Source organism: Myotis brandtii, unplaced genomic scaffold (genome assembly GCF_000412655.1).
Source record: "Myotis brandtii unplaced genomic scaffold, ASM41265v1 scaffold2081, whole genome shotgun sequence".
NCBI classification, from domain to species: domain Eukaryota; kingdom Metazoa; phylum Chordata; class Mammalia; order Chiroptera; family Vespertilionidae; genus Myotis; species Myotis brandtii.
The window spans coordinates 86,510-108,612 of NW_005357770.1; the positions used below are offsets into that span (position 1 = coordinate 86,510).

At 37.3% G+C, this 22,103-nt stretch overlaps 1 protein-coding gene across 5 annotated transcripts in view; it reads left to right on the forward strand.

Moving 5' to 3' along the window:
• The window catches only part of LOC102249021 (protein furry homolog), a 133,459-nt gene that overhangs the window by 63,778 nt on the left and 47,578 nt on the right, over positions 1 to 22,103 (forward strand). For 4 of the 5 annotated variants that reach the window (XM_005865634.2, XM_014539182.1, XM_005865633.2 and 1 more), the window contains 6 exons: positions 5,447 to 5,647; positions 6,209 to 6,370; positions 9,109 to 9,275; positions 10,462 to 10,651; positions 14,947 to 15,096; positions 21,594 to 21,692. In XM_005865634.2, coding sequence (XP_005865696.1) covers positions 5,447 to 5,647; positions 6,209 to 6,370; positions 9,109 to 9,275; positions 10,462 to 10,651; positions 14,947 to 15,096; positions 21,594 to 21,692 — 969 coding nt within the window. The remainder of the gene's footprint in view (positions 1 to 5,446; positions 5,648 to 6,208; positions 6,371 to 9,108; positions 9,276 to 10,461; positions 10,652 to 14,946; positions 15,097 to 21,593; positions 21,693 to 22,103) is intronic. The other variant, XM_005865632.2, reaches the window with a different exon arrangement.

Below are 22,103 nucleotides of genomic sequence, written 5' to 3' on the forward strand. Positions count from 1 at the left end.
GGTGGGGGGGGAACCGGGTGGAGGGGAGCTATGGGGGGAAAAAGAGGAACAACTATAATAATCTGAACAATAAAGATTTAATTTTAAAAAATGCTCAAAGCAATCAACTACATGGAAACTAAATAGCATGCTATTAAACAATGAATGGGTTACCGAAGAGATCAAAGAATAAAATTTTTAAAAATCCTGAAGACAAATGACAATGAACACACAACAATCCAAAACCTATCGGAAAAAGTTAAAGCAGTCCTGCTAGGGAAGTTCATAGCACTACAGGCCTAACTACAAAGAGAGAGAGAGAGAGAGAGAGAGAGAGAGAGAGAGAGAGCGGGAGAGGAACTGGTAGTAAGTTATCTAACATTACAACTTAAAGAATTAGAAAGAGAACAACAAGAATAGCCCAGAACAAGTAGAAGGAAGGAAATAATAATGATCAGAGCAGAAATAAATGACATAGAGACCAAAGAAAAAACACAAAAGATCAATAAAACTAAGAGCTGGTTCTTTGAAAGGATAAACAAGATTTATGGACCTCTAACCAAACTCACTAGGAAACAAAAAGAGAGGACCCAAATAAACAAAATCAGAAATGAAAGAGATAACAACTGACACCACAGAAATATAAAATGTAATAAAATACTATGAATGACTTTATTCCAACAAACAGGACAACCTAGACAAATGGACTTATTCCTAGAGAAATACAACCTTCCAAATCTCAATCAGGAAGAATCAGAAAACCTGACTGGGCCAATAACTACTGATGAAATTGAAGCAGTAATTTAAAAAAATAAAAAAACTCCCAGCAAACAAAAGCCCTGATCCAGACGGATTCGCAGAGGTGTTTTACCAAATATTCAAAGAGATAACCCCTCAACTCTTCAAACTATTCCAAAAAATTCAAGAGGAAGAAAATCTTCCCAACTCTTTCTATAAAGCCAGCATCACTCTGATTCCAAAACCAGATAAAGATGGCAAAGAAAGAGAACTACAGGCCAATATCTCTGATGAACATAGACACTAAAATCACCAACAAAATTTTAGCAAACTGGATCCAGCAATACATGACAAAGATTATACATCATAACCAAGTGGGATTTATTACAGGGATGCAAGGTTGGTTCCGTATTCGCAAATCAATAAATGTGATACAGCCCATAAACAGATTACAAGACAGAAATCACATGATTATATCAATCAATGCAGAAAAAAGAATTTGACAAAATCCAACACCCTTTTTTGATAAAAACTCTCAGCAAAGTGGGAATGCGGGAACATACCTCAACATAATAAAGGCCATATATGACAAACCTACAGCCAACATCATACTCAATGGGCAAAAACTAAAACCATTTCCCCTAAGAACAGGAACAAGACAGGTATGCCCTTTTTTACCACTCTTGTTCAACATAGTACTGGAAGTCCTGACTATAGTGATCAGACAAGAAGAAGAAATAAAAGGCATCTAAATAGGAAGGGAGGAAGTAAAACTCTCATTATTCGCAGATGACATGATACTGTACATAGAAAACCTTAAAGACTCTATCAAAAAACTATTAGCTTTAATAAATGAATTCGGAAATGTAGCAGGATACAAAATTAACACCAAAAATCCATAGCATTTTTATATACCAATAGTGAACTCTGAGAATGAGAAACTAAAACAACAATCCCATTTACCATTGCAACAAAAAAAAATTGAGATATTTAGGAATAAACTTAACCAAGGAGGTAAAAGACGTGTACTTGGAAAACTACAGGACTTTGAAAAAAGAGATAGAGGAAGACATAAACAAGTGGAAGAATATGCCATGTTCATGCATTGGTAGAATTGACATCCTTAAAATGTCCATACCACCCAAAGCAATCTATAGATTCAATGCAATCCCTATTAAAATACCAATGGCATATTTCACAGACCTAGAACAAATACTAGTACTACAAAAATTTATATGGAACCAAAAAAGACCCCAAATAGCTGCAGCAATCTTGAGAACAAAGAGCAAAGTTGGAGGAATCACAATACCAGATATCAAGTTATACTACAAAGCCATTGTACTCAAAACAGCCTGGTACTGGCACCAGAACAGGCATATAGATCAATGGAAAGGAGCAGAGGACCCAAGTCACTATGCTCATGTAATATTTGACAAAGGAGGTAAGAGCATATATTGGAGAAGAGACAGTCTCTTCAATAAATGGTGTTGGGAAAATTGGACAGGTACATGTGAAGAAAAAATGAAACTAAACCTCCAACTTACATCACACACAAGAATAAACTCAAAATGGATAAAAGACTTAAATTTAAGGTAGTTAAGTATCAGGAAGATAAAAACATAGAAAGAAACTGGAAGTCTTGTTATTAAACCATTTTCAATGTTACTTTTTTGCTACAGTATTATTTTTTGATCTATAGATTTTCATCCTTTTTTTTTGCCATTAAATGAAAGAGTAAAGCTATGTGTGGATTATAATGCAATATCTTGGACCTCATCTTCAAACTGTGGAAAAATTTTAAAGTTTTTAACTACTACATCCCAAATTTAAACTCATATGTTTATAATTCTTGCATTTATAAATACCAGTATGGTCTGTCCTCTCTTTTCCTAGGTTTTAAAGTATGGTCTGTCCTCTCTTTCCTTGTAATTCACAAGGAAAGAAATACTCATGATGCCCAGGCCTCTGTGCAAGGCAGGAGCCAATACAGGCTTTCTCAGGTCATTTGGTGAGATATTTTCAAGGCCACTGATCCAGTCTAGAGAAGGAAACTAACAGTTATTGAGTACTTCCTAGATGCTAGATACCGTGGTAAAGTACTAATATATCTGAACAACAGCTCTATGGAGAAGGCTGTGAAATCAAAGCTACAGAAAAAAGGAATTAAATGTTTGGAGAAGTGAAGCAGTGTGACAGATTGCACAGCTAATGATGGCAGGTCCATATGGGCTTTACTGCAAATGCCAGTGCTGCCCACTGGAGAAGGCTGCCCTTCTAGCAGGTGTACAGGTGTAAGCTAATGGGCTTGACAATTCTCGTTACACACATTAGTTTATTAGATTCTGGGAGGTAGGTATTGAATGAGGACACCAACGCTAGGTATGATTATGTAACTTACTATAAGCTCCAAGTGGCGGAGCTAGGTACTTATATTCATACCCAATGTTGGTCATTGCCATAATCTACAGGTGCTTCTTAGAAGTATAGGTTATCAAAAGCTAAGATTACAAGTTTTTCTGTCCATTAAAATCTTAGGGTCAATATGCATAACCTGTGGACACAGACAACAGGGTGGTGAGAGACTGGGGGGAGGGAGAGGATGGGAACGGGCTGGAAGAGGTTAATGGGGGGGCCGGGCGGGGAAAGGAGAACCTATGTAATACTTTCAGCAATAATGATTCCTTTTTTAAATGCCCAACTGGAAGGGGAAATTATAAATAAATTATGGACCAACTAAAATATGGAATATTATGCAAGCATTACATTTTATATCTGCAGAGCCTTTTTAATGAGAAAGAGATGTGTTCAAGAGATTATACTTTATAAAATATTTTCTTACACATATTATTTAATTAGTACTAAGGTTAAATATTACTAATTGCCACTGTTAAGTAGTCCTAAATAATAGCATGTCTGTAACAGAAAACTAAATAAAACAGAAAAATTTTTTTTTAAAAAAAGAGATTATACTTTTTATTAAGAACCAAAAAAAAACTATATGTGGTATGATTTCAATTTCTTTTGATGGAGAATTATATATGTGCATAGAAAAAATATATATGTGCTTTGTAAAAATACACATAGATTTTAAGAAATAAAAGAAAATCAAGCAATGGAATGATGAACATTGGTGTCAGGTTATAAGTCCCTGATTGAGAAGGGGCGCAGAGGATGGGATGGGGTGAAAGTAACCATATAGTTACATAGAGGTCATTGTCAAGGATATGGCTTTTATTTGGGGAAGTGGGTTCATGGATTCTTATCACCTAATCAAAGATAAAATGAATATAACATCATAAAAAAATGAAAATGTGGTACATATATGCAATGGAATTTTACTCAGCCATAAAAAGACACAATGAAATCTTACAATTTGCAACACCATGAATGGACCTAAGGGGTATTATGCTAAGTGAAATAAGTCAGACAGAGAAATAAATCAAATACCATATGATTTCACCCAGCTGGGGTGGCTCAGTGGTTGAGCATCGACCTATGAACCAGGCGGTCACAGTTCAGTCTCGATCAGGGCATATGCCTGGGTTGCAGGCTCAATCCCCAGTGTGAGGTATGCAGGAGGCAACGATCAATGATTCTCTTATCATTTATGATTCTATCTCGCTCACCCTCTCCTTTCCTCTCTCTCTAAAATTCAATAGAAGCATACTTTTTTAAAATAAAAATAAATAAATAAAAATACCATATGATTTTACTTACATGTGGAATCTAAAAAACAAAATAAATGAACAAACATAACAGAAACAGACTCAGATATGAGAACAAATTGAGGGTTGCCAGATGAGAGGTGGGCTGAATGAAAAAGACGAAGGGATTGAGAAGTTCAAATTGGCAGTTACAAAATAGTCAGAGGGATGTAAAGTACAGCATAGGAAATATAGTCAATAACATTATAATAACTATGTATGGTGCCAGGTGGGTACTGGAAATATTGGGGAATCACTTAATAAAGCATATGATTGTCTAACCACTATACTGTGCACCTGAAACTAATACAAAATAATATTGAATGTCAACTGAAATTGAAATAAAAATTTTAAATATACAGGCTATCAATAATGCTTGGTACCAAGTCAGTCATTTCAGGTCCAGGAAAACAACTACTTTCTGTGTTGGGACAGTTTTTTAAAAGGTTTCAGCATAATCCAGAAGCAAAAGTTAAGCCCTGCTGCTGTGGCCTCTGCATCATGCATGACTGGATGGGTTTCCTAGCTGCTCTCCCATCTTCTTAACTGCATTTTATCTGTGAAAATGCTGAAATGTTTGCCTAATGCTCTTCTCCTTGTTACCCGGAGTATGTGCAATATGCCAAAAGCATAGCTCCTACTTTTGCTCCTTCTAAAAACAGTACTAAAGTAGGGTTGGGGCACATCTCCTTTGAAGTTATTTTACTATTAATGATGTCTTTACTACAGATTTTTAGAAATATATCATTTATTAAGTGTACCCCAATCAAGTTTTAAAAAACAATATTACCCACCACACCATACAAAAGTATGTAATCAGTCTACCTATGATATAATGTACATGACGGTGAAAACAGTATGCTTTTACTACTTTTCTCATCATGTCACCAAATGTTTGGTACCAAAGGACATGAGGGCTTGAGAGTTCATAATGCAAATATTATTTCTAAGTCATGACTAGTTGAATGTGTGAAGGTGTGAGTAAATTTGGACATAAAAAAAACTAGCTTATGGTATGATTGCAGGGTGAGAGTATGGACAACTTTAACTGGGGAGTACGCAGACGATCTCTGGACAGTCTAGACAAGTGTGACATGCAGCTTCTGGAGGAGCACCAGCTTTCGGGAAGTTCTCCCAGCCTAAATAAAATGAACCATGAGGACTCTGATGAATCGTCTGAGGAGGAGGACCTGACCACCAGCCAAATCCTAGAGCACTCGGACCTCGTAAGTAAAGCTCTCCCACTGTAGGAACTGGCAGACTTGTTTTTGGAACTAAAACAGTAGCACAGTTTCCAGTTGCAGTTAAAGAAACTTCCAGAGCTGCTAAACTAAAATGTGAACCATCATGTGGTGTCAAACTGAATCTCAGTGGCCTCTTCTCTGTAAGTTGTACATGGAAGCAAATGCTGGGGTATTTGTTTTACTATTAACAATCTCTGGATGCCATCAGATCTGTTAGGGCCTAGCTTTTCCCCAAATAACTTGCATTATGCTGAAACCTTTTAAAAATTCCTCAAATATCTGAAGTTTTAGGAACTATGACAGACAGTCATTTTGATGTGGTTATCTGTAGATGTGGGTGTTTGTGTGTTAAGGGTGCTGTGCCATCACACCAGGTCACCAGCTCCCATTTTTAAGTTCCAATAACAGTGAACTATGTACATTAAACAGGACCTATCAACCAACAACTAGCTCATACAATGGTCTGTACTCTTATGGAAAGAAGAATTAGAGCTTTTGTGGAAACATCACACTGTATTTTTCTATCCTTTGCTTTGTCAACAGATCATGAATCTCTCCCCTTCTGAGGAGGTCAACCCTGTGGAATCGCTCACTTCAGCCTGTGACATGACCCCTGCTGACTCTCATTCCTTTAGCACTAGAATGGCTAGCTTTGACTCTTCTTTGCCTGATATGAATAGTCTTCAGATTTCTGAGGGTTCCAAGGTGAAGAGATTTTGGCAATTATGATTGTAATTTTCTTAAAGGAAAAGTCCTTCCAATTTTCTGAGAATTCTTACGGGTTGCATGTAGAGGATCTACCTTCATCTTTTTCTTCCTTCCTTTTTTTATGTAATTGAGTTTGTGCACCTAAGCCTATGTTTTAAGTTGTTTTGCCCTCATAACTTGAGCAGCCACTTCTTGTTGGTTGAAAGAGATTTGATAAGAAGTCTTCTAGAAATGAAACAGTCTGCATTTTCCATTCAGCATGAACACAGCTGATTAATTACTGGCAGAACAAACTGGTATATGTCTGAGATCACTGTGACTGGGAAACTGCTGTTTTCTGTCATGACTTTTATAAAACAATGTGCTGTTGAAGTGTGGGTGTGTGCATGTATTGGAGGAAATTTTTTCTTATGTAGGAACCAATTATACAATTTGTACATTGATTCAAGCCTCGCCTTTTGGCATACTATCAGAATTTTCAGTATTATGAACAAAACAGATTCACCCAAACAGCCCTAGCCAAGCTCTCTGAGGAGAAAAGTAAGTAATGAATACCATTTTCTTATTTAAATGGTCAGCTTAAAAGAAAAACCTAACAATGTATATTTAATTTAAAGCTTATTTATCAAAATTTCCAGAAAATATCCTCTCTGTAAAACTGTTAATTCCCACATTATGTTCATATATAGGGTGTCCCAAAAAATGTACACACACACTTTGAATAATTATAAAGGCATTTTTATTAAAATACATTTCATTTTCAAATTGACCTATCAGCTGTTAAAGTGTGTGTATATATATTTGTGGGACATTCTGTATGTGCTCTTCAGATTAGAATTTTGTTTTCTCATATTAGACATACCAAAATAACCTATTCCTGTTAAGATAAAGTTGTCTTTATCTTGATATTGGTCATAATAATATGTTTGAAAGAGAAAATAAAATAAGAAAAAATTTATAAAAGTATATTCTTTCTAATACTTCTAATGGAAAAAAGTCATAATGTGGGAAAATGTAATATTCTGTATTCTTTTATGGTTCACTAAAAATAGATCTGAGATCTAGGAAAATCTTACATACTTTAAACCAAGAACAACCAACCATATTGTATCACCTAAAATATTGAAGCTTAAAGAAAAATTATTTCTAAGATTGCCCCATTGCAAAGGGACTATGATCAAGGATTCTTAGAGTTAGTAGAGCCCTTTTTTATCCAAAAGGGGGGCCAGAAAGGAAATTTATTTGACATTAAAACTCCAGAATCCTAAAATTAAGAAATTAAATTTCATGGAAAAGACATCACAAAATAAGTGATGTCTTTTAAATGAAGTTATTAGCACTTGATATTTCTCATTCTTGGAATAGGCATTTTTCTATTTTTAATGCTAAGTTATATAGATTGCTCATGAAAAGCATTATCTAAATAATAATATTTTATGGAAACAGATATCATCTAATTCTATCAAGGAAAGATTGAGTTTAATTTCTGGAAAGCTATCTCTGTTTAACATAATTTGGTTTCTGCTAGGTTTTATATACCTATGATGTTACAAAGAGAAAATAAAAGATATTTTTATAAGAACTCGGGTTTCCCCTAATAGATTAAGTTTATGTACACTAATAACCCAGACCAGTCACCCATGGCCAGTCTCATTGGCACCACTCCAGTTTTAAAAAGCAGCAAGAAACAGATATGGATAAGCCTCCAAAATCCAGTATTTATGAGCAATTCTTTTAAAGACATGAGACATGCTAATTCCCTAACACATCTTTAAACACCCCTTTTAATTTCCCTATTAATCCTCAATTTAAAATACTAAATTGGTGGCAAAATGTCTATGATAATGCTCTAATTTATAGACATTTCTATTTTGCCCTGATTTTGTGTTTAAGAAAATGATTCACTGAAGCATGTATGTGTAATTTCTCTTCTCTTCTGGTCTGTAACACAGTTGTCTTCCTTCCTCTCATAAAGAAAAGTCAGTTCTATGGCTTTTTTTCCATTTTACTTGTTATGACTCCTTCCTGCCCCTCCCTGATCCCAGTTCTACCTGCCCTGCAACCCTTTAATTTTGCTGCTCATTCTACGTTTTATAGTAATGGGGAAACAGCCCTTCATACATCAGTGGATCTCAGAGGGTTTTCAGTATGGAAAGGTCTGTCAGTGTGGCAGCTCAGTGATCACTATGGGGCATTCATGCACACTGGATACATTTCTAGAACATCTACTGTACTGTAACTGAGGGTTCTAAATCCTAATTTCCATAGGTGAGGAGTTCTGTGTTGCAGAGTTATATCTGGATAGGCTGGGGTTGTTCAATGAAAAACATTCCAAATCCAGTAGTGGTGTTTCTAACCCCAGCTCCAGCTCTGATGAGATACTAGGAAAGGCCTTTCTCACATGGGGCATAATTTCCTCATTAAATGTGGAGGTCAGAACAGGGGTACTGTGGTCTTTCCAATTTTAGCCTCTGTATTCCATAATCATAGTCAAATATGATAACCTCCCAAGAGCCTCTTTGAGAACCATTGTGAAGAAGAATGAAAAGTAAAAAAAAGAATAGTACTTCAGATAGTTCCTGAGTCTGCTTATAGAAATTGATGACATTATAACTAGAAAACAAATGCCCCCAACTTCTGTCACTGTCAGCATTTCAGCTCTTTTCTTTCAGTTGAACAGACTTTCCCATATATTCTTATATATTGGGGGGGTCTTTTCTCTCTTCATTTTCCAGGCTGAAGCTGTACAGGAGGAGGAGGAGACCACCATACACGAAGATGATCTTTCTACTTCCATCAATGAACTCCCAGCAACTTTCGAATGTAGTGATAGCTTTAGTCTGGATATGACTGAGGCAGAAGAAAAAAGCAACCAAACCCTGGACCAGTTCACTCTGGCAAGGTAGAGAAGCCCTTGGCAGAAATGTGTGGTGCTATTATGTGTGGCTCGTGACTCAAGTTGAATTTCATACTCACGCTGCTGGGACCTCCTAATGAAAGAGTTCAAACTGACACATAACCTAGTGGGCTCCTAATGGGTTGGAATCATCCATCTCCAGTGTAGGGCCTACGTGAACCAAAAAGGTTCTCATGTAGGAACTTATAAAGCCACAAAGTACATGCCTACGTGAACCAAAAAGGTTCTCATGTAGGAACTTATAAAGCCACAAAGTAACAGAAAGCCAATAAGGACATGGTCTTTGTGAGCTTTGAAAATAAGCAAGATTGGCAAGCCTCAGAAATGAGGAGTTCTTTCCATTTTGAGTTGAAAGACCAGAACAAGAGGCTCTTTATAAGCTAAAAACCTGTGCTTTTTTGAGCAGATGGCTTCTAGCCTCATATTTCTAAGATGAGTGAGATATAGTCAGCGAATACAAATAGGAAAAAATTTAAAGAGGAATAGAGATGTAAATCCTAATATGGCATCTAGAATAAATCACAGGCTACGGGCTTACTTCAGGAGAAGAAAATCAGAACCCTAAAATCACTCCTCTGAACATTGAAAATAAGTAAAAGTTTCTGATGTGGCTAGACAAAGGGCTCCTGTTACAGTGGCCAGTATCCCCGCACCAAAGAGCTTATGGTAATGCCCAGAGGAGGATTTGCCTTTTAACTTTTGTTCATAATCTCTCCTTCGTTCCTCTCTGCATTCCTCTTTCCTTTCCTCCTTCCACTTTCCTTCTGGGCATTTATGCATTTGCCTTCATTAAGGAAAAGGTAAAAGATTCAAAATTTTTGTTCTAATTTTTCACAATGAAAAATCCCAAGAACTGAAAGGGCACAGAAAAGAATGTTACTGTGTCTGGAGAGTGGCCATCTAGACGCGTGAAAGAGAGCTGCTGAAGGCTGAAAGATGTACCAAATCTGTAGAAAGGAATCAGAATTGGAAGAATCACAGAAATTCTAGAAGTGAAAATTCTATTTTTTGGAATCTCAGAGACCTTTGAATGAAAGCCACATTCCCAGAGCATACTTCAAACAGAGGAATTGACAGAGTGGGACCCCTCATGAGGCTGACTCAGGAGTAGTACTTACACCACACTGTAAGGAAGGGCATCACTTCTTGACACAGTCGTTATTTCTTCCAGCTTTGGAGAAGGTGACAGGAGAGTCTCTCCCCCGCCCTCACCCTTCTTCTCGGCCATCCTTGCTGCATTTCAGCCTGCAGCCTGTGACGATGCAGAGGAAGCCTGGCGCAGCCACATCAACCAGCTCATGTGCGACTCTGATGGCTCCTGTGCTGTGTACACGTTTCACGTGTTCTCTTCCTTGTTTAAGGTACCGTGCTCACCTCAAGTCAAAACAGTTGGGCTCTCTTGGGAGCCAGCTAACTTCTCATTTAAGAAGGGATTGTTGTTTAGTTCTGGGTTTATACTATTTTCTCCTCCAAACATATTCTCTCTCTCTCTCTCTCTCTCTCTCTCTCTCTCTCTCCTCTGACTTCATCCTTTCTTCTGTTCAGCCTTAATCTACTTAACCTTCTCACACTGGTATTGTGAAGATCTTGCCCTCAAATGACCAGGGGGGTGAGGGCATGAGTGAGGGTTGAGGGAGCAATGGGGGGATAAGGACACATATGTAATACCTTAATCAATAAAAAAAAATGACTTAGTCTGCCATGATGTCCTGCTCACTTCTGACATTCTGGCCTTTATTGGTGCCATGAATCCCAAGCCACCATGATATCAGGACCATTAAGTGAAATCTTCCTCCAAGCCTCTCCCCTATTTCTGCTTTTCTCTGAGACCTCTCCTGCACCTTTTTTCTTTGTGTTTTTCCTTTCTTTGTCTTTTATCCACCCTATGAATTCCTTAAACATGCTAGGTGTGGCTATGAACACTTGCTTATTTCCTTTAGCTGATTCTAAACAGATGGAAAGTCATCATTTGAGTCTGCTGTGTGAACCACAGCCCATCTAGTCCATATAATGCCCTTGTGCAAATTGGAACCAATGTCCCTCCCACTAGAGTCTAGTAGACTCTAGTGAGGTTTGCAGTACCAGATGTGGCCAGCAGGGAGTGGGAAGGCTGGATTTCACACACACACACACACACACCAGCCAGGTACCTGGGGGTCTTGGACACACACAGCTATATGTAAGCGTCTCTTGTGTGGGCACCTTCAGATTCAACTTGTTAGCTTCAAGCACATTTAAAAATGACTCAACTACAGAGATGGCAGGAACTCAACTTCTGGTTGGTGCTTAAAAGTTTATTTTTATGGCTACCTGTCTCTGGTCTTGCAAAATTTTATTTGTCTTGCTCTGAACATTTACTCTCCAATTTTCGTCAAATGTTGGCAGAGGTGGGAGACAACCGAAGAAGAGAAAAGTTGCCTTCTTAGGAAGAAACTCAAAGGTCTTCAAGCATCATTGTAGTTAACTAGCCTTGTGTGCTGTGCTTGAAGCAGATATTGACTCAGCCAGGAAGATGAGGTCATAGTTGAAGATTTACTGACATGGAAACATGGTTACCATATAGTTTAAAAGAAAACTGGTGTTAAAATATATATAGAATACCGATCCTCTTTTTAATGCCTAGAAAATAATGAAGATTATACACTAGCATTTCATTGTAGTTTATTTGGGGTAATAAGATTATGGTTGTTTTTTATTTTCTTATTTTTACTTTATTTCAAGTTCCTATTTTCCTATAATCAAAATGCTTTTCTTGAATTATTTTCAGAAAAGCATTTTTCTTAACTTTATTTTTAATAATGCATAAAACAGAACTGCCACTGATAATACATGGAAAATAACTATGCAGTTCCAACTTTGAATGGACATGAATAATTGATAGATAAGTGGGGACACGAGTTAGAACCCAAGTAAATATTGTTAGATGTTGAGTTCTGTAGAGTATATCAGAGACAGGGACAATGACTTGTTTAGACTCAAGGATGAGCCCTCTGACCAATGGCAGGAATATAAGGAACTATATTAAAAGTGCAAAATGAATAAACTGGGATCATCTGCCTTAAATCATTTTAAATTCAAGAAGTTGTCATTTAGTTAATATAGAAGTGAAGTCTGTTTTTCAGCCCAGAGGCCCTTTATATGACCCATTTTTTGTAAATTTTAGGCCGTGGTTACTCACTGAGTGTTATTTGTGCTGCTGTCTCTCAAGTTTTTCAATTTACTTTCAGTGGAACCTATAAGAAGTTTAAGTGGACAAACGAAGATTGTGTCTGAGATTAACTGGGGACTGTAAGAGCTGCCAGGCTTAAGTCAGAAAACAGTTGGCTGCTTAAAGATAAAAATTCCTGAAACACCCTAACATTAAACCAGATTGAAATTTAAAAAAACAAATGACCAGAAAGCTACCATTTGAGGTCAATTTCATTGTTAAGAGTTCAGAAGCAAAGTAATTTCTTATTTAGATTGTTCTAAAGTGTATTTTTAAGTAATGGTTAATAATGCATATCTGAGTTTGACTGTTGTAGTAACTTTGTCTTATTATAGTTACTAGACTATTCATGCTCAATTTTATAGTCCTGAGCAATACTTTTCTCTCTGCTTAGAGAAGTCATCTCCTTTTGTACCTGAACTATCCTCCAGATTACATGCAAATCCCTGGTTCTTCGTCATTTCAGTGAGTGAAGCCTCCTTATGTCTTTGACTACCCAGTAGCTGGCACCTTCACTAGCACACAATATGTGCTCAGTAAATGTATTAGATGAATCCTCATGGAGTTTATCTGCAATGATAATACAAATGTGTACCTCCTGTTTTGGTTTTAATATTACATATAGCCGTAAGAACTTTCTTAACTACTATCAAATACCATGTGATTGAGAGCAATAAGAGTATCAAAATGTGCTAGAATTGAAATACATTTCAAACATGGAATCTATTAACCTCTTGTCATGTCCTCACCATGTCTGTCTACTATTTTCCAACATTTTCCTGTGTATATGAACACCACATTTTCCTGTATTTCAGTGGTTTTTGGAGGAAACAGAGAGGAAGTAATTGCAAAAAATAATTTGGTTTTAAAAGCAAGGAAATGGTTTCTAATGATCCAGTTTGGACATCTTCCCAAGTGTCTTGGTCAGTATATTTCCTTCCAGCTGCTCCTGTGTTAGAATATTGTCATTGCATCACCCAGTGCCACCAAATTATAGGATGTGTTCAGATGAAAGTCAGGAGGACAAAACTGAATTTATGTCCCTTAAATAGCACCTGCCTTTTTATGTGGCTCTAAAGTTCCCTGGAAGATCCAGCTTCTCAGTACAATAAACAATAAATCCAGATTTCACCTTATCCATAGGTAAATTGAGAACCCCAAACTGTTTGGGGGACCTGAATCCCACTCCCAGTTCTGCCACTATACTAGCTGCTGTGATGCTAGACATGGCATCTCCCAATACTTTCTGCTTTAACATTCGGTCAGAGTTTTTGTTTTTGTTTTTGTTTTTGTTTCGCACAGAAAGTTAATGTAACAAAATAAAGACAGATATATTTTTTGTTTTGGTTTTTGTTTCACACAGAAAGTTAATGTAACAAAATAAAGACAGATATATGTTATGTATTATACCAGAATTTCTAGATAGAAAAAATAAATAATATGCAACATGGTTGGCATTTACCTAGTATAACTTATAAAGAACCTGCTGTGGCTTTGGGGACATGCAAATTTTTCCATAACCAGGAAGATCAGCTTTACCATGGATGAGATTCTACAACTCAAAAAGTATGAGATCTCTTTGGAGAAAGTCAATGCTTAGGATTGGAATTATTTTTTCGTTAATTATTCTATTCTTTTGGTTAAAGATATTGTGTGTTAGATATTAGGAGACTAAAAATGTTCTCATTGGGGCACTGACACAGCACAGTGAATCAGACTTTTTCTAATTAAATTTTTTTCTCAGGCAATACAGGAGGAACCATAACTTTTAGGAAGTGTTACACATTTCTGGAAGAAATGTGAATGCTGGAGTCAGGCTCACCCTTATACTATTACTTACTAGTTGCATGAGCTTTAAGAAAGTAACTTCACCTCTTTTAACCTCAGTTTCATCATCTGGTTGTGAGGACTAATGAGTTCATGTAGACAGTGCTATAGGACAGAGTTAGGCACTTACTCAGACACACTCCCAGGGGAGATATTATTCTAGGTCACAGGTAGCATTTACTCCTTCCTGCTCCAGAAGCTTAAATGGCACTATTTCAGCTTTGTCTCAGGGAGCTGTGACCTTGGGAAACAGAAAGGAGTTCCATTTTATAACCTTTTTATCTCACCCACATTGATGTAACCTGAATAAGTCCTTAATGATCTGACAGACAAGCAAGGAGGACCTAGATGCTGATCAACACTGGCCACCAGCGTAAAGGAAACCCACACTTATTGGAATGACTCTATGAGCATCTGCATGTTGGGAAGTGATATTTTAGGAATAATCTTTGTCCATATTGCATGATTATTTACTTCACACAAATTTTCACTCTATTACCATTCCTCCCTGTCCACACTCACTCAGGACCTAGGCTCATTTGACAGTTTTTATCAATTTTAAAAAAAAAAGTCTAGTCCATAAGTTAAACCTTTACAAATAATAACTATTTTGCCTTTCAGAATATTCAGAAAAGGTTCTGCTTTCTAACCTGTGATGCGGCCAGTTACCTTGGAGACAACCTCAGGGGGATCGGGTCCAAGTTTGTCAGCTCCTCCCAAATGCTCACCTCATGCTCCGAGTGCCCCACACTTTTCGTGGATGCTGAGACTGTGAGTGTCCCAGTCCTCTGGAGGCCAATGGCCTGTCCAGATTCTGGTGTGGATGACAGAGGGGTTTGTTAGTGTTGTGGTTTGTCTGAGTGATACTTTCATTGCTTCTGAGCAGCAGTGGGTTGTGATGTGATTCCCAAAGGCTGAAGTGGGCACAGTAATGAAGGTGCAGTGCCAGCCAAGCCAAGGCAAGTCATTTCAGATAATCAAAAGAAAGCTCCAGGTCAGAGGAATGGTAGCATGAGAGAGCCGCTTGGCCACTCCCCCTGAAATTTCAACAAGTAAACCAACTATAATTCAACAAAGAATTATCTGCTCAATACAGAGGCACAGCTGAGAGACCAGTGCATTGAAACATCTAAAAGTGGACAATTGGAGTAAGCAGGGACACGAGAAGGGAGGAAAGCTCTGATGGCCCACAGACACAGCCTTGAGGCTGGGAGCTCACGGCCCATCCTGAAGAGTGGAGGAAACCAGTGGTAGCAGGCACTTCCTTCGGCCAGGTGGAACAGAGAGCTACAGGGAGAAGTCCAGCAGGGCAAGCTATGAATGGAGTAAAGAGTGACTGAGGCAGCAGATGCCTGACAGAGCATGGGGTTTTGCCATGTGACTTTCCACTGTTGGGCTGGGAAGAGTTGTTTCAGACAAAAAAAAAACAACAGAACCACAGAGCCTTGCCACCACTTGTACTCCCAAAACTTGCCTCCCATTGTCCTTGGTATTGGGTCAAAGAGCATATTATCTGTAAACCAAGAACTATTTCAGTACAAGGACTGTTTCCCTCTGTGACTAATCTCCAGGTGGAGTGCTTGGGTTGGGACCCCATGGAGGTCAGGGGTCACCATTATGGTGAAGGCAAAACAAAACCTATCCCCAAGCAGCACTGCTGTACTATCTTATGGAAGCCATGGAGATCCAAACTGCGACATCACAGAGGTAAAAAATCTTGCAATTAAGCACAATTTACTGGAAAATAATATACAGAGATATATGCATAGGCAAAGGAGAACAGCAAATACCATGAACAACCACAGTAATGAGGATAACCAGAAAGAAAATGAAAAATCCCCAGAAAGCAAGCTGGAACATATGGAAATATGTGATATAAATGACAGAGATTTCAAAATTGCCGTTTTGAAAATACTCAACAAGATGCTAGAAAATACACACAGGCAATTCAATGCACTCAGAAAACAAATCAATGAACAAAACGAGTACTTTACTGAGGAGATTGGAACTTAAAAAAAAAACAATTAGAAATCCTGAACTGAAGCATACAATTAAGGTGATTAAGAGTGAACTACTGAGCATAGAAAACAGAGCCAAGCAAGTGGAGGAAAGAATAAGTGATATCAAATATATCTAGAAAGGAAATGACAAAGAGGGAAGAAGAAAGAGACCTGAGCATAAAGAAAAATGAAAGAGCTCTATGAGGACTGTTTGACTCCATCAGAAAAAGCAATATGAGAATAATAAGCATTCCAGAGGAGGAAGAGAAGGAGCAAGGAACAGAGAGTCTATTCAAACAAATGGTGGATAGGAACTTCCCAAATCTATGAAAAGAACTAGATCCTCAAATCCAAGAATGAAACAGAACACCTAGTTACATCAATCCAAAGAGGCCCTCTCCAGTTTGTATTAAAACTGTCAAAAATTAATGACAGAGAAAAAATTAAATTCTCAAAGCATCCAAGGAAAAGAAGGAAGTGACCTACAAATGAAAACCCATCAGAATTTTATCCCACTTCTCAGCAGAAACTCTATAAGACAGAAGAGAGTGCAACCAAATATTCAAATGTCTGAAAGAGAGAAATTACCAACCATGAATAATATGAAGGAGAAATAAGGTGCCCCCAGACATAGAGAAGCTGAGGGATTTTATCACCAGAAAACCTCCATTGCAGAAATACTCAAGGGAGTTATTTTACCTAAAACAAAGAAATAAGGTCACAACACTACTAGTAAGATCACCAAAAAACTTGCAGCATAAACAGGGATAATTTGCAACAACAAGAACACGAAAGGGGAGGGGATTAAGTTCTGAACTGGCAAAGGAAGATGAAGATCAAATGCATTCAAAAGGGAAAATACTACAGTATATATGCAACTTTATTTTTTGTAAACCTAATGATAACCACAAACAAAATCCCCAAACCAGGACATACAACTTAAAAAGAAAAAAAAAGGAAACAAAGGAAAGAAATATGAAATACCACCAAACAAAAACAACACTCAGAAACACAAAGGAAAAGAACCAATGGAGGCACGGAACTAGGAGGAAGCAACATATAAAATGGCTATAGGAAATTTTCATACATCAATAATTACCCTAAATGTAAAAGGTCTAAATTCACCAATAAAGAGGCACAGAGTAGCAAAGTGGATCAAAAAACAAAACCCAACCATATGCTGTCTATAAAAGACACATCTAAGCTGCAAAGACAAAGGCAGATTCAGTTAAAGGGTGGACTTTTCTAAGCAAATAACATCCACAGAAAAGCATATGTAGCCATAGTTATATCAGACAAAATAGAATTAAAGATAACAAGAGACAAAAATGAACACTTTATAATGATAAAGGGAACACTACATCAAGAAAACATAACACTTATTATATGCACCAAACCAGGGAACACCAAATATATAAAACCACTACTCACAGAACTAAAGGGAGAAACAGATCAAAACACAATCATAGTTGGGGATCTTAATAGTCCATTGACAGTTCTATACAGATCAACAAAACAGAAAATAAATAAAGAAATATTAGCCTTAAATGAAACACTGGACCAAGTGGACATAATTGACATTTACAGAACTTTTATCCCAGAACATCAGATAGAATGTATAATTCTTCTCTAGTGCACATGGAACATTCTCAAAGATAGACCTACATCTTTGATGAATATAATGCAAAAATCCTAAACAAAATACTAGCAAATTGAATACAATAGTACATCTAAAAAATAATACATCACAATCAAGTGGGGTTCATTCCAAGAGCACAAGGATGGTTCAACATATGCAAATCAATCAACATAATACACCACATTAACAAAAGAAAGGACAAAAATCATATGATCTTATCAGTAGATGCAGAAAAAACATTTGATAAGATACAACATCCATTTATGATTAAAACACTCAATAAAATAGGAATAGAAGAAAGTACCGCAACATAATAAAGGCCATATTTGATAAGCCCACAGCTAATATCATACTCAATGGTGGAAAACTGAAGCTTTTCCTCTAAGATCAGGAATAAGACAAGGAGGTCCACTCTCACCACTCTTATTCAATATAGTGCTGGAAGTCCTAGCCAAAGCAATAAGGCAAGAGAAAGAAATAAAAGGCATCAAAATAGGGAAGGAAGAAGTCTAACTGTTACTCTTTGTGGATAACATGATTCTGTATATGGAAAACCCTAAAGACTCAACCAAAAATAAACTATTAGAAAAATAAACAAATACAGTGAAGTAGCAGGATACAAAATCAATATACAAAAATCCATTGCCATCCTGTATACTAACAACAAAACAGAAAAAGAGATGAAAAAACAATATCTTTTGCAATTGCAACCAAAAGAATAAAATACTTAGAGATAAACTTAACAAGAACATGAAAGACCTATATACTGAAAATTACAAAGCATTATTAAAAGAGATTGAAAAAGACACAACAAAATGGAAAAATATCCCATGTTCATGGATTGGAAGAGTCAGCATAGTTAAAATGGCCATATTACCCAAAGCAAAAAATATATTTAATGCTATCCCCATCTATATCCCAATGTCATTTTTGAAAGAAATAGAATGAGAAATCATCAGATTTGTATGAAACCACAAAAGAACTCAAATAACAAAAGGAATCCTGAGGAAAAAAAGAACAAAGCTGGAGGTATCACACTACCTGACTTCAAATTATATTACAGAGCTATGATAATTAAAACAGCATGGTATTGGCAGAGAAACAGACACACAGATCAATGAAACAGAATAGAGAGCCCAGCTTTAAAACCACATGTATATGGACAGATAATTTTTGACAAAGGAGCCAGAAACACACAATGGAGTAAAGATACTCTCTTCAATAAACAGTGCTGGGAAAACTGGAAAGCCACATGCAAAAGAGTGAAACTAGATTACAATGTGTCCATGTGTACAAAAATTAATTTAAAATAGGTCAAAGACCTAAATATAAGACCTGAAACAATAAGTTACATAGAAGAAAATATAGGAACCGATATTGGTAATAGAGAACATTTGATGAACTTGACCCCAAAGGCAAGGGAAATAAAGGCAAAAGTAAATGAATGGGACTATATCAAACTAAAAAGTTTCTGCACAGCAAAAGAAGCTCTCAACAAAACAAAGAAGCAGCAAACCAGATGGGAGATGATATTTGCAAACAGTAGCTCCAACAAAGGTTTAATTTCCAAAATACATAAAGAACACATAAAACTCAACACCAAACAACCCAATCAAAAAGTGGACAGAGGACCTGAAAATATACCTCTCCAAGAAGACATACAAACAGCCAATAGATATATAAAAAGATGTTCAACCTCACTAGCAATTAGGGAAATGCAAATCAAAACTACAATGAGATACCACCTTACACTAGTTAGAGTGGCTATTATCAAGAAGACAAAAAATAACAAGTGGTGGAGAGGTTGTGGAAAAAATGGAACCCTCATTCACTGCTGGTGAAAATGTAGACTGGTACAACCACTATGGAAAACAGTCTGGCTTTAGATTTAGAGCTACCATACGACCCAGCAATCCCTCTCCTGGGAATATACCCGAAAAACTCAAAATCACATATTCGCAAAGATATATGCACCCCTCTGTTCATTGCAGCATTATTCAGGGTGGCCAATACATGTAAACAACCAAAGTATCCTGCAATAGAGGACTAGATAAAGAAGATCTGGTATATATACTAATACACAATGGAATACTACTCAGTTATAAGAAAGGATGAAATAGCGCCATTTGCAACAACATGGATGGACCTTGAGAACATTATGCTAAGTGAAATAAGTCAGTCAGAAAAAGCTAAGAATTATATTATTTCACTCATATGTGGGATATAAAACTGACACTTGTGAACACAATCAGCAGTGTGGTAGTTGCCAGAGGGAAGGGAGTGGAGGTACAAAGAGGGGTCCTAATATAAGGTGACAGGAGAACATTTGACTTTGGGTGGTGGGCACATAGTGCAATATTCAGAAACACACATGGAGTAAAGATAGTCTCTTCAATAAATGGTGCTTGGAAAACTGGAAAGATCTTGTAACATAAAAATCCACACCTGAAATTTATATGATCATGTCGACCAATGTCACCCCAATAAATTTTTTTAAAAAATAGTTTCACCTCTCTCTGATGACTCTGACTTTGACAGCTATGAATATGGTGAGTGATCCCTCCAGAGCTGACCTAGCCTATCCCCACAATGCTAGGTTGCCCAGCCAGATGGGTCTCCAGAGGCAGCATGTCATTATTTTCCTCACACCCAACCCTCAGCAAGACTCTAACTACCCTCTGGATGCATTCATCCAGCCCAAGCAGCAAGGGATGAGTTTAAAGTGTGGTTAAAATAATACCTGGCTGAGTGCTGAGTGTTGACTTTATGAACATAACTTTAACCCTGAAAGACTGGTGAGCTCTTTGGGGTTAGGGGTTAGGGGGTGTTAACTTCTTGTACATCTCCCATGCATATCACAGAACCATCTTGTATGCTGGGTAATTACTGGGGTTTAGAACCAATGAGGATGTGTTTTGATTATGAAAGTCTGAGGAGTCAGTATTTCTAAGAACTTAATTGGTGGTTGGCTGTCTTGCAGCAAGGCATACAATTGGAAAAATCATTCTATCTTAATAACTCAAAGTACAGATTAAACACAAAATCAGTTTGAAAGGCTATTTAGAGTTCTGTCTTCACACTACATGGCATATTACTGGATGAAGATACTAATGTTCATGCATAAAATGGACAGCATATCTTAATGTGGGCTTCTGTAGAATACTTGCTAAGATTTCTCTGTCTATACTGATATGGGAAAAATGGATATTTTCATATTGCATTTGAATTAGCAAGCTAGTATTCAATTGCAATTGCAGCAAAATTACAAATTGCACAGCTTACTAAAATGGGTGCCCTTTCCCCCATTTACATCACTTCTAAGTATACCTGTCTTTTCTTTTTGTAAAATATGTTTTTATTGAATTATTTTAGATAGAGAGACAGAAACATCAATGAGAGAGAAACATCAATTGGCTGCCTCCTCTACACCCCTTACTGGGGATGAAACCCACAACCCAGGCATGTGCCCCAACCAGGAATCAAACCAGTGACCTCTTGGTTCATGAGTTGACATTCAACCACTGAGCTATACCAGCTGGGTCATATACCTCTCTTTATCTATCTGTATAGCCATGCCTTGTCCAGATATATCTCTACTGTTTTAATACAAATTATTTTTCTGTCTTTAGCTTCTTTCTTGTGGACTTCTGGACAAGCTCAAGTTCAGTGTTTTAGAACTGCAAGAATATCTAGACACCTACAACAACAGAAAAGAGGCCACTCTCTCAGTAAGTGTTGTGTTTCTGTGTGTGTGTGCATTCCATTAAAACCAAATAAACTGGCCACAGTGAGCTTCTGGGAGGGATTGGTATTAACCTAAGAGAGGTACTTCAACTTCATCTATTCCTCTGCTAGGGATTAAAATTCCAATTCAATGGTGGTAGAACTGTCAATATTGTGGATTATATAAAACTAGTGGCCCAGTGCACGAAATTCATGCATAGGGTGTGTGTGTGGGGGGGGGGGGGTCCCAAAGCCCAGCCTTCACCCTCGCCAATCTGGGACCCCTCAGGGATGTCCGACTGCCGGTTTAGGCCCACAGGGATTTGGCCTAAACCAGCAGTCGGACATCCCTCTCGCAATCCAGGACCACTGGCTCCTAACCGCTCACCTACCTGCCTGCCTGATCACCCCTAACC